Genomic DNA, 13,895 nt, shown 5'->3' on the forward strand with positions numbered 1-13,895 from the left:
CAGAAACCATTTTGCAACGATAAAAGACGATATTGGACAAATTCAGGTAGGTCTATTCCCATTTCGTTCCGTTTGCTCCGTTTGCTTCCATTAAGTTTTTAGACGGTAAACGGTTTCCATTGCAAGACGTAATGATTACACCCCAGTGTCCTCTGGTTCAGGGAAGGCTGAAAGTGAAACACACTGTCTACAGCAGGGGACCTTGCAGAGAGGTGAGAAAACAAGTGTGACAAAAACAAGTGGATGTGTGTAGGCATGAGTGTGTATGTCTATGTAGCCCAGACTGAGTATGGTGTATGGGGGGGGGGGGGGGGGTGGTTTATGTTACAACAATTGTGTGGTTACATAACAGCATTTTAATTTAGTTAGGGGAAAAGTAGATAAATACTGGTGTTTACAAACTTTTTATTTAAGCTAGGAACATTTACACATTACAGCTTAGTCTTATCCAGAGTAGGCCTAAATCTTTACAAGTAAATAAACTCTATTCGGAATGCCATAGTGACAAAAATATATTAATGTTTCTATGGGATGTTTCTATGGAGTGTACGTGCACTGATACTATTCACTCACAGGATGATATACATATTATACATACACTGACTCTCTCACAAACCCACATACATTTAGATACACTACATTCGCACAACACATACACGCATACTGACGCCACACACACACATATGCTGCTCTGTTCTTTATTTCACTCTTATTATTATTATCTATCCCGATGCCTAGTCACTTTACGCTGCCTTTATGTACATATCTACCTCAAAAACCTTGTACTTCTACACATTGATATGGTACTGATACTGGTATTCCCTGTTACCCCACTCTCCGAAGGTGTCTCCGGGAGAGTGGATTATGCAAAAAACGAATTTCCAATTCACACATGCGTATTAATACACACCTGTAGATGTGTAAGACAGGACAAATATAAGCACCCACCAAAATATTATTTTTATGATATAGCTTCATTCTTGTTTTTTTCTTCCTCTTGTGTTACTATATATTTTATAGTATATAAATATATATATTTTTTTTTTGACTCAGCATAGTAGGAAAGGGCTCGTAAGCAAGCATTTCGCAGTAAGTCTACACACGTTGTATTCCATGCATGTGACAAATAAAATTTGATTTTAACTTCCACTTCAACAACCAGACAAACACTATTCTCTCTGACAATCTCAGTATCCCTAGCACACAGAACAGCACACAACACATTGCAAAAGGAAGGGGCGGACTGAGACCAAAAATCAGCCCTGGCATTTCTAACACACCAGCACATTTTTTTCCTTAGAGGCCCCAATTACAGTATTAGCCAGATAATGATAATTTAGCTTTAAAAAAAAAGAATTAGACTGGCCCTATGGGCTAACATTTGACCAGCTCATTTGGCATTTCGAGCAAATGGCAGATAACCAATCCGCCCCTGGCATCAGGATTAAAAAAAAAAAAAAACCTGCCTGCAGGCACCACACCTAGATATTTACAGGCTCATAGATGATGTAGGTCAGGGGTGTGCTGCTGAATCAGGAGGGCAGAACAACAACGTAGTCTGATGCATCCACATCTAGACAAGAGAGGGACAGAGAAAGGACAAGTAGTGAGTGTGTATTTAAGGATGATAACGATCTGGACATCTGATAAAGGTCTGAAAAAAAGTCAGTGACAGATGGAAGTGAAACTAACAGACAGACAGACAGACAGAGTGTTACTTACTTTCATAATCAGGCACCTCGTCGATGACATTGGGGGCGGGAAGTTGTAGCAGTGTCTTCCGCTTGACTGAGTGGCGCAGATGCTGAGCCAATCCCTGCCCCCGACGCTTATAATGGCGGACCAGCTCCTCTAACGTCTTAAAGAATTTCTCCTCTACACCAGACGCTGTCTACACACAGACAGACAGACCATCAGAAACACATACAAATGCAAGCGCGCACACACACACACACACACACACACACACACACACACACACACACACACACACACACACACACACACACACACACACACACACACACAGGGTGTACCTGCAGGGTGTAGCTTCCAGTGTGGGTCTGGAGGATTCTGTAGGTATACACCACCTTCTTTTTACTGCAGAAACACAACACACAAATACAGCAGCAGTCAAATGTTTGAAAACCTCCTCATTCAAGGGTTTTTCTTTATTTTTACTATTTTCTACATTGCAGAATAATGGTGAAGACATAAACTATGAAATAACACATATGGAATCATATAGTAACCAAAAAAGTGCTAAACAAATCAAAATATATTTTATATTTGAGATTCTTCAAAATAGCCACCCTTTGCCTTGATGACAGCTTTGCACACTCTTGGCATTCTAACAACCAGCTTCATCTGGAATGCTTTTCCAACAGTCTTGAAGGAGTTCCCAAATATGCTGAGCACTTGTTGGCTGCTTTTCCTTCACTCTGTGGTCCAACTCATCCCAAACCATCTCAATTGGTTTGAGATCGGGTGATTGATTGTGGAGGCCAGGTCATCTGATGCAGCACTCCATCGCTCTCTTTCTTGGTCAAATAGCCCTTACACAGCCTGGAGGTGTGTTGGGTCAATGTCCTGTTGAAAAACAAATGATAGTCCCACTAAGTGCAAACCAGATGGGATGGCGTATCGCTGCAGAACGTGCCTTGAATTCTAAATAAATCACAGACAGTGTCACCAGCAAAGCACCTTCCTACTACATGCTTCATGGTGAGAACCACACATGCGGAGATCATCTGTTCAAGAACTATGCGTCTCAAAGACACGGTGGTTGGAACCAAAAATCTCAAATTTTGTCACGCCCTGACCTTAGAGAGCCGTTTTATTTCTCTATTTGGTTAGGTCAGGGTGTGATTTGGGTGGGCATTCTATGTTTTCTATTTCTTTGTTTTTGGCCGAGTGTGGTTCCCAATCAGAGGCAGCTATCGTTGTCTCTGATTGGGAATCATACTTAGGCAGCCTTTTTCCCACCTAATGTTGTGGGTAATTATTTATTTTCTGTGTGTGTTTGTGTGCGCCACGGTTGCATCACGTTCGGGTTTCTGTATACCTGTTTTTTTTGTGAAAGTTTCACTTTATTAAAAGATGTGGAATTACATGCACGCTGCGCCTTGGCTCATCTATGACAGGGAGTTTGAAGACAGTGAACGTGACCAATTTGGACTCATCAGACCAAAGGACAGATTTAATGTCCATTGCTCGTGTTTCTTGGCCCAAGCAAGTCTCTTCTTCTTATTGGTGTCCTTTAGTAGTGGTTTCTTTGCAGCAATTCGACCATGAAGGCCTGATTCACGTTGTCTCCTCTGAACAGTTGATGTTGAGATTGTCTGTTACTTGAACTCTGTGAAGCATTTATTTGGACTGCAATTTCTGAGGCTGGTAAATCTAATGAACTTTTCCTCTGCAGCAGAAGTACCTCTGGGCCTTCCTTTCCTGTGGCGGTCCTCATTAGAGCCAGTTTCATCATAGCGCTTGATGGTTTTTGCGTAATGACTGACCATGTCTTAAAGTAATGATGGACTGTCATTTCTCTTTGCTTATTTGAGCTGTTCTTGCCATAATATGGACTTGGTGTAGCGATGTGCGCTGAGAGTCGGGAAGCAAGTACAGTGAGTGAATATTTAATAAAGAAACGGAACATAATACAAAACAAGAAACACTAACAGCATACAGACATGAAACAGAAACAACATCTGGGGAATGAACCAAAGGGAGTGACACAAATAGGGCAGGTAATTAAGGAGGTGATGGAGTCCAGGTGAGTGTCATTAGGCGCTGATGCACGTGACAGGTGTGCAAACAGCAGCCTGGTGACCTAGAGGCCAGAGAGGGAGCACACGTGACACTTGGTCTTTTACCAAATAGAGCTATCTTCTGTATACAAACTCTGACTTGTCACAACACAACTGATTGGCTCAAATGCATTAATAAGGAAGGAAATTCCATAAATTAGCTTTTAATAAGGCACACCTGATAATTGAAATGCATTCCAGCTGACTACCTCATGAAGCTGGCTGAGAGAATGCTAAGAGTGTGCAACGCTGTCATCAAGGCAAAGGGTGGCTACATTGAAGAATCTCAAATATAAAATATTTTTTGATTTGTTTAACACTTTTTTGGTTAGTAGATGATTCCATATTTGTTATTTCATAGTTCTGATGTCTTCACTATTATTCTACAATGTAGAAAATAGTACAAATATCGGGGCACCATCAGTACAGTGCTTGCTCAGGATTGGCAGTAGGCAGGTGTGAGTGCATCTGCACGCACAGTGAGGCAAAGACTTTTCGAGGATGGCCTTGTGTCAAGAAGGGCAGCAAAGAAGTTACTTCTCTCCAGGAAAAACATTGGGGACAGACTGATATTCTGCAAAAGGTACAGCGATTGGACTGCTGAGGACTGGGGTAAAGTTATTTTCTCTGATGAATCCCCTTTCCGATTGTTTGGTGCATCCGGAGAAGACAGTCCTGTCCAGTCCTGTGTGGGCTTGCTTCTCAGCCAAGGGAGTGGGCTCACTCACAATGTTTCCTAAGAACACAGCCATGAATAAAGAATGGTACCAACACATCCTCTGAGAGCAACTTCTCCCAACCTTCCAGGAACAGTTTGGTGACAAACAATACCTTTTTATTTAACTAGGCAAGTTAGTTAAGAACAAATTCTTATTTTCAATGACTGCAGTAGGTTAACTGCCTGTTCAGAGGCAGAACTACAGATTTTTACCTTGTCCGCTCGGGATTTGAACTTGCAACCATCCGGTTACTAGTCCAACGCTCTAACCACTAGACTACCCTGCTGCCCCTGTTCCAGCATGATGGACCACCTTGCCATAAGGCAAAAGTTAGAGGAAAAACTAAAAGAACTGGAGGAAGTTATTCAAGAAAGAAGATATTATAACAAAGCGAACTGGATGGAATATGGGGAAAAATGCACCAAATTATTTTTTAAATCTTCAACATAGAAATACTCACACAAATAATTGACTGAAACGTGTTACAAATGACGGAGTCACCCATGTTCACCAAATTACATATTGAAAGAAGCAAAGTAAGCAAAGTACTTTAAGCATATGTTTTCCTTTCATCTCCACTAGTCAAAGTTAATTGTAAAGATTTTTTTAAATAATGTAAAATTAACAGCTATACAGAATGAATCATGTGAATGCCAAATTACAGTGGAGGAACTTATTGATACAATTAAAGTATTTAAGTCTGGGAAAAGTCTAAGGCTGGATGGCATACCAGTTGAGGGATACCAAACCTTTTTTTGATGTACTCAGAGGACCATTATTAGCATGTTTTAACCATTCCTATAAAAATTGTATATTATTAGATACTCAACTAGGTCCGATTTCATTATTACTGAAACAGGACCCAAGTGGTAAATATAAAGATCCAGTCCATTTAAACAATTGAAGGCCCCTTACACTTCAATGTAGTGATGCAAAAAAATCTAGAAACATTTATAGTACAAAGAATTAAAAAGGTATTGTCGTATATTATTCATCCTAATCAGACAGGTTTTTTACATGGACAATAAATTGGAGATAATATAAAACAAGTACTGGAAACAATAGAACACTATGAAAAATCTGTGAAACATTGCCTGGTATTCATAGCTGACTTTAAAAAGGCTTTTGATAAAGTACGACTGGAATTTATATATGAATTCCTGGAATATTTCAATTTTGGAAAATCTCTTATACAATGGGATAAAGTTATATAGTAACCCTAGGTGTAAAATAGTAAATAATGTATATTTCTCAGAAAGTATTAAACTGTCAAGAGGAGTAAAACAAGGTTGTCTACTATCGGCATATCTATTTATTATGGCATCAAAATGTTATCTATTAAAATCAGATCCAATAATACTATCAAGGGCCTAGAAATCCAGTGCTTAAAAAAAGGTGTTTTCTTTTAAATCCACAATTTGGATCCCTCCACAGCCTCATAGAGGATCTAAATACATTTTCTAACCTATCTGGATTACAATCAAATTATAATAAATGTACCATATTACGTATTGGATCAATAAAAAATATCTAACTTTTACATTACCGTATAGTTTATATAATAAATACATGGTGTGATGGTGAAATGCACATACTCAGTGTTCATACCCCGAAAGAAAAAAATGCTCTCACTACAATACATTTTTATAGTAAGTTAGCAAAATAAATAAGATCTTGCTACCGTGGAAAGGAAAATACCTGCCCATTTGTGGACAAATCACCCTGATAACTCTTTAGTCATATCACAGTTTACCTATTTGCTTATGGCCTTGCCTACACCTAGCAAACTGTTTTTTGAATTATATGAGCAAAACATTTTCCATTTTTATTTGGAATGGCAAGGCAGACAAAATTAAACGGGACTATTGATATAATATGTCACACTTGTAGCTAACAAAAAATAGATGTAAATATATGCTCTATTGTAAATATATGTATCTATGTCTATGTAAATATATGCTCTATTAAAAATTACAACCAACTAATTGCAGCATTACTGCAAAAATGGAAGAGGCAAGTGGAAGGGGGAGAAAGTAAGGCAGTTGTCTGTCTGCCCTGCATTAAAGAGCAAAATTGGCTAAAGAAAATTGTGATAAATAAAAAAAATGATACCAGTTTCATTTAAGGTCCAAAACATTTACAGCTGTGCCATATAGATTGCATAATAGTTGGGAAGAGCTTTTCAATGTACTGATTCCATGGCACATGGTTTATGGACTGATACACAAAACAACTCTGGATTCAAAACTTAAGAGTTTTTCCATTTAAATTATTATACAAAATTATTGCAACCAATAGAATGTTATATATATGGGGGATACAACCATGCCAGTTCTGCAGATTTAGCTGCGAAGAGACAGAATCATTAGATTATTTTCAGTTTTTGGTCGCAGGTTCAGGAATGGCTGAAGAATTGCAACATTTACCTGGAGCTAACTCTGCAAATAACACTGCTGGGTGATTTTAAAAGTCATAGTCAATCGATCAATACTATAATAGTACTCTTAGCAAAAATGTTTATCTTTAATTTAAAATATATAGAATCTGTAAGATTAGAAAGGTTCAGATCTTTTGTGAAACATCATAGCACAGTTGAAAATGTATGGCAAATAGAACCTGGATGGTGTTCAGAGATAGATGGGAGGGGTTGAGTGGGAGGGAGGATGGGACTAAAAACAAACAAAAGATAACTATTGTAATATATACTGTATCCGTAAAATGTATAATGTATGTATAAGCTGGAAGTAGAAGCCTAAGTGTTGTTGTCCACTAGTTTACTCCAATTAGGGGAGGGGTGGCAGGGTTTTGTCTTTACATTTTTATTTTTTATATATTTACAGAAAAAATATATGGGAGATTGGAAATGAAGGAGACAATTACAATTACATACATTGTGGAAGCCACAATCTATATGCAACAAAATAAAATAAAATAATAAAACATAGAATGACTTTCAACATGGCACCGTTATAGGATGCCACCTTTCCTACAAGTCAGTTCATCAAATTTCTGCCCTGCTTGAGCTGCCTGGTCAACTGTAAGTGCTGTTATTGTGAAGTGGAAACGTGTAGGAGTAACAACGTCTCAGTCACGACGTGGTAAGCCACACAAGCTCACAAAATGGGACCGCCCAGAGTGCTGACGCGCATAGCTCGTAAAAATTGTCTGTCCTCAGTTGCAACACTCAATACAGAGTTCCAAACTGCCTCTGGAAGCAATGTCAGCACAATAACTGTTCATCGGGAGTTTCATGAAATGGGTTTCCTGGCCAATCAGCCACACACAAGCCTAAGATCCCCATGAGCAATGCGAAGCGTCGGCTGGAGTGGTGTAAAGCTCACCGCCATTGGGATCTGGAGCAATGGAAACGCATTCTTTGGAGTGATGAATCATGCTTCACCATCTGGCAGTCAGGTGGATGAATCTTTGTTTGGCAGATGCCAGGAGAACACTACCTGCCCGAATCCATAGTGACAACTATAAAGTTTGATGGAGGAAGAATAATGGTCTGGGGCTGTTTTTCATGGTTTAGGGTAGGCCCCTTAGTTCCAATGCAGGGAAATCTTAATGCTACAGAATACAATGACCTTCTAGACAATTATGTGCTTCCAACTCTGTGGCAACAGTTTGGGAAAGGTTCTTTCCTGTTTCAGCATGACAATGCACCCATACACAAAGTGAGGTCCATACAGAAACGGTTTGTTGAGATCGATGCGGAAGAACTTGACTGACCTGCACAGATCCCTGACCTCAACTCCATTGAACACCTTTGGGATGAATTGGAATGCTGACTGTGAGACAGGCCTAAACACCCAACATTAGTGCCCAACCTCACTAATGCTCTTCTGGATGAATGGAAGCAAGTCCCTGCAGCAATGTTTCAACATCTAGTGGAAAGCCTTCCAAGAAGAGTGGACGCTGTTATAGCAGCAAAGGGGGGAACAACTCCATATTAATGCCCATGTTTGACGAGCAGGTGTCCACATACAATTAGCCATGGAGGGTATGGGGCTGTACTGATCATCGAGTGTGTAATGTGTAAGGTTAATTGTTACCCTTCTTCCTCACTCATTCTTTTTATAGATGTCACAGGGGTTCCTGGCTTTCTCCAATGAGTACTGACTAGTGTTCCCTAAAGCACCAAACCACCCTGCAATATTAAAACTAGGATGGATTCTATAAAGCATTTATAAAATGCTTGGATGATGGATTGGTGTACATTAAACGTCCTACATTTCTGTAAAAAGAACAAGGAGTGTAATACTCACTAGACACACAAACACATGACTCCTTGGATTGTTTCGCTGTCTCTGATGAGGTAGGCTCCATCCTTCCCCTTCTTCCCCAGCAGATCCTCACAGTCCAGTTTACTGATTGCCCCGTGGTACATCAATGGAGGCGATGCCATTGTAACTATCCCAACAGCGGGGCAACAGGGGGTCAACACCCTCCCTCTCTACCACTCTTCCTGTATCAGACCACTCAGAGGCCTGGTCCTCCCACTCTCCTCAGTCAGTCCTCACTTCTTCTTTTGATACTCTTCCCTGCTTTTTCACTCCACTCTTCTCTTTCTCCCCTGTCCTCTCCTCTCCCTGTGTTCTCTGTCTCCTCACCCCAGAGAGAAGCTAGCAGAGGTAGCGTTGGTAAAGTTACTCTCTGATAATCAATCAACCAATCTCTCCATAATCTGCAGTGAGAGCAGAGACAGACACAGACAGAGAACACTCTTCAAAGGTTCAATATCTCACAGACCCTCTTTCAAACACGCCTCTGCGGCCACAAGATCACAGGAAGTGTGTGCAAGAGAGAGAGAGAGAGAGAGAGAGAGCGAGACAAGAAAAGGGGAACCAGTGAAGAACCAACACCATTGTGAATAAAACCATATTTATGTTTATTTATTTTCCCTTTTGTACTTGAACTATTTGCACATAATATGACATTTGAAATGTCTTTATTGTTTTGGAAATGTTTACTGTAATGTTTACTGTTCATTTTGATTGTTTATTCCACTTTTGTTTATTATTTACTTCACTTGCTTTGGCAATGTTAACATATGTTTAAAATGCTAATAAAGCCCCTTGAATTGAATTCAAAACTGAATTGAGAAAGAGAGAGACATACCCTAACCCTCTTCCTCACCTTAACTTAATTATTCTAACCTGTTATGTTAATTCTCCTAACCTACCACCAGGTTAGATAATCAGTGTTGCTGCTAGTCACTCTCGAGATAACTCAGTTGCTGGACAGTAGCTCATACTTCGTTTTCCAATGTTTACAGACTGGTTAACCTACTTCTATTCAACCAGAGTCAGAATGCCCCGTAACCAGTGTTGGGGGTAACACGTTACTTTTATGAGTAACAGAGTAATGTAACAAGTAACATTATTACAGTAACTTTTTCAAACAACTTGTGCGGAAAAGGATACTGATAGCCGAAAAGTTCAACTGGCACAATCATCAGGTAGTGTGTGTGTGTGTGTGTGTGTGTGTGTGTGTGTGTGTGTGTGTGTGTGTGTGTGTGTGTGTGTGTGTGTGTGTGTGTGTGTGTGTGTGTGTGTTTACAAAAAAAAATGTAACCAATTGCATTACCAGCAAAAATATTGTAATCAGATTACATATACTTTACATATACTTACTGTTTTCTCAATGACATTCAATTTTGCATTAAAAAAAGCACAAGTTTAAGTTTATTCCACCTGAGCTAGTCTGACCACAAGTCAGAGACCACTATATGATGACACCCCAAATGCGTTTGATGGATCCTTTGGTTAATTGGTTAATCCAAAAGTTACATGACTGATTCCAATTTTGTGCAGGTAAAGGTGTGTGTGTGTTGGGGGGGATTCATAAACATGGGCTGAATACAACAGGTGAAACACTTACTTACAAGCCCTTAACCAAAGATGCAATTTTAAGAAAAATACCCCCAAAAATAAAAATAAAAGTAACAAATAATTAAAGAGCAGCAGTAAAATAACAATAGTGAGACTATATACAGGGGGTACTGGTACAGAGTCAATGTGCACGGGCACTGGTTAGTCGGGGTAATTGGGGTAATATGTACATGTAGGTAGAGTTATTAAAGTGACTATGCATAGATACTAAACAGAGTAGCAGCAGCGTAAAAGAGGGGGGTGCAAATAGTCTGGGTAGCCATTTGATTAGATGTTCAGGAGTCTAATGGCTTAGGGGTAGAAGCTGTTGAGAAGCCTCTTGGACCTAGACTTGGCGCTCCGGTACCACTTGCCATACGGTAGCAGAGAGAATCAATCAATCAATCAAATGAATTTATAAAGCCCTTTATACATCCGCCGATGTCACAAAGTGCTATACAGAAACCCAGCCTAAAACCCCAAACTGTCACATGGGATGACGCTGGAGAGACGAAGCAGGTACGGGGAGTCAAACATTTAGTATAGAACGGACATGGAACGAGACAGGAACAGCATCAGCAAACGAGTAACACAGAAGAAAAAAAACAATTAATGCAGCAGCAGGGAACAGAGCAGGGGAACTGACAAATATAGGGGTGGTAATAAACAGGTGATGAGTGAGTCCAGGGGAGTTCAATACCGCTGATGCGTGTGACGAGGGAAGGCAGGTGTGCATAATAGATGGCAGGAGTGCGTGATGTAGGGCAGCCTGGCGCCCTCAAGTGCCAGGCGGGGGAAGAGCGGGAGTAGACGTGACTGTACCCCCCCCCTCTAGGGGCACCACCCGGCATCCCACCTGGGCGAACCGGCCGAGACATGGGCGCTGGGCAAGCCGGTTGGGGCATAGAAGCCCAACGAACCGGCAGGAGCGTGGGAGCCTGGCGAGCCGACTAGAGGGATATCTTCAAACCACCGATTTACTACCCTGAGACAAGGCTGAGCATAGCCCATGAAGATCTTCCCCACGGCACGAACCTGAGGGGGCGCCAACACAGTCAGGAAGATCACGTCAGTGACTCAACCCATTTAAGTGACGCCTTCACACGTCTGGGCCAGACTACACTCAATTATAGGACCTACTGAAGAGATGAGTCTTCAATAAAGACTTAAAGGTTGAGACCGAGTCTGTGTCTCTCACATAGATAGGCAGACCATTCCATAAAAATGGAGCTCTATGGGAGAAAGCCCTGCCTCCAGCTGTTTGCTTAGAAATTTTAGGGACAGTAAGGAGGCCTGCGTCTTGTGACAGTAGCGTACTTGTAGGTATGTATGGCAGGACCAAATCGGAGAGATAGGGAAAAGCAAGCCCATGTTATTCTTTATAGGTTAGCAGTAAAACCTTGATATCATCCCTTAACAGGAAGCCAGTGTAGAGAGGCTAGCACTGGAATAATATGATCACATTGTTTGGCTCTAGTCAAGATTCTAGCAGCAGTGTTTAGCACTAACTGAAGTTTATTTAGTGCTTTATCCGGGTAGCCGGAAAGTAAATCATTGCAGTAGTCTAATCTAGAAGTGACAAAAGCATGGTTTAACTTTCTTGTATCATTTTATGACAGAAAGTTTCAGATTTTTGCAATATTACATAAATGGGAAAAAAGCTATCCTTGAAACAGTCTTGATATGTTAGTCAAAAGAGAGATCAGGGTCTAGAGTAACAACGAGGTTCTTCACAGTTTATTTGAGATGACTGTACAACCATCAAGATTAATTGTCAGATCCAACAGAAGATATCTTTGTTTCTTTGGACCTAGAACATACATCTCTGTTTTGTCCGAGTTTAAAAGTAAAACATTTGCCGCCATCCACTTCCTTATGTCTGAAACACAGGCTTCCAGGGAGGGCAATTTTGGGGCTTCACCATGTTTCATCGAAATGTACAGCTGTGTATCGTCCGCATAGCAGTGAAAGTTAACATTACGTTTCTGAATGACATCACCAAGAGGTAAAATATATAGTGAAAACAATAGTGGTCCTAAAACAGAACCTTGAGGAACACCGAAATTTACTGTTGATTTGTCAGAGGACAAACATCCGCAGAGACAAACTGGTATCTTTCAGGCAGATAAGATCTAAACCAGGCCAGAACTTGTCTGTGTGGACCAATTTGGGTTTCCAATCTCTCCAAAATAATTTTGTGATCGATTGTGTCAAAAGCAGCACTAAGGCCTAGGAGCACGAGGACATATGCAGAGCCTTGGTTTGACGCCACTAAAAGGCAATTTACCACCTTCATGAGTGCTATGATGGGGTCTAAAAACCAGAATGAAGTGTTTCATATACATTGTTTGTCTTCAGGAAGGCAGTGAGTTGCTGCGCAACAACTTTTTCTAACAGTTATGAGAGGAATGGGAGATTCAATATAGGCCGATAGTATTTTTATTTTTTCTGTGTCAAGGTTTGGCTTTTTCAAGAGAGGCTTTATTACTACCACTTTTAGTGAGTTTGGTACACAGCCGGTGGATAGAGAGCCGTTTATTAAGTTCAACATAGGAGGACCAAGCAGCTCTTTCAGTAGTTTAGTAGGAATAAGGTCCAGTATGCAGCTTGAAGGTTTAGAGGCGATGACTATTTTCATCAATGTGTCAAGAGATATAGTATTAAAAAACTTGAGTGTCTCCCTTGATCCTAGATCCTGGCAGTGTTATGCAGACTCAGGACAACCGAGCTTTGGAAAAATATGCCGATTTAAAGAGGAGTCCATCATTTGCTTTCTAATGATCATAATCTTTTCTTCAGAGGTACATGAATTCATCACTGCTGAAGTGAAAGCCATCCTCTCTTGGGGAATGCTGCTTTTTAGTTAGCTTTGCGACAGTATCAAAAATATATTTCAGATTTTTCTTATTCTCCTCTATTAAGCTGGAAAAATAGGATGATCGAGCAGCAGGCTCTTCGATACTGCACGGTACTGTCTTTCCAAACTAGTCGGAAGACTTCCAGTTTGGTGTGGCGCCATTTCCGTTCCAATTATCTGGAAGCTTGTGTCAGGGCTTGAGTATTTTCTGTATACCAGGGAGCTAGTTTCGTATGACAAATGTTTTTTGTTTTTAGGGGTGTGACTGCATCTAGGGTATTACGCAAGGTCACATTTATTTCCCCAGTTAGGTGGTTAACCGATTTTTGTACTCTGACGTCCTTGGGTAGGTGGAGGGAGTCTGGAAGGGCATCTACAGTAGGAATCTTTGGGTTATCCGAGAATTTCTAGCACAGCTTTTGATGATCCTTGGTTGGGGTCTAATCAGATTGTTTGTTGCGATTGCAAACGTAATAAAATGGTGGTCCGATAGTCCAGGATCATAAGGAAAAACATTAAGATCCACAATATTTATTCCACGAGACAAAACTAGGTCCAGAGTATGAGTGTGGCAGTGACTAGGTCCGGAGACATATTGGACAAAACCGACTGAGTCGATGATGGCTCCGAAAGCCTTTTG

At 40.6% G+C, this 13,895-nt stretch overlaps 1 protein-coding gene across 2 annotated transcripts; it reads right to left on the reverse strand.

Moving 5' to 3' along the window:
- Positions 1 to 385: 385 nt before the first annotated feature.
- si:ch73-264p11.1 (SH2 domain-containing protein 1B) lies at positions 386 to 9,322 on the reverse strand. Of its 2 annotated transcripts, none has more exons than XR_004204037.1 (4): positions 8,794 to 9,302; positions 2,037 to 2,589; positions 1,723 to 1,891; positions 386 to 1,573 (listed from the first exon to the last, which is right to left on the reverse strand). XR_004204037.1 is itself a non-coding variant. In XM_020507410.2 (4 exons), the coding sequence occupies exons 1-4, from the start codon at positions 8,931 to 8,933 to the stop codon at positions 1,533 to 1,535; spliced, it is 414 nt and encodes a 137-aa protein (XP_020362999.1). In that variant the 5' UTR covers positions 8,934 to 9,322; the 3' UTR covers positions 386 to 1,532. The 2 variants fall into 2 exon arrangements, 1 of the variants encoding a protein (XP_020362999.1); XM_020507410.2 differs by having other exon boundaries at positions 2,037 to 2,100; positions 8,794 to 9,322.
- Positions 9,323 to 13,895: the final 4,573 nt, after the last annotated feature.

Source organism: Oncorhynchus kisutch, linkage group LG18 (genome assembly GCF_002021735.2).
Source record: "Oncorhynchus kisutch isolate 150728-3 linkage group LG18, Okis_V2, whole genome shotgun sequence".
NCBI lineage: Eukaryota > Metazoa > Chordata > Actinopteri > Salmoniformes > Salmonidae > Oncorhynchus > Oncorhynchus kisutch.

Bases quoted from the DNA above. Each gene is read 5' to 3' on its own strand.
- si:ch73-264p11.1 (XM_020507410.2), bottom strand. From the start codon at position 8,933: ATGGCATCGCCTCCATTGATGTACCACGGGGCAATCAGTAAACTGGAC. The intron at 1,892-2,036 runs GTACACCCTGTG...GTCTGTGTGTAG, and splicing joins CTGGAAGCTACACCCTGCAG to ACAGCGTCTGGTGTAGAGGA. The intron at 1,574-1,722 runs GTAAGTAACACT...TCTCTTGTCTAG, and splicing joins CGAGGTGCCTGATTATGAAA to ATGTGGATGCATCAGACTAC.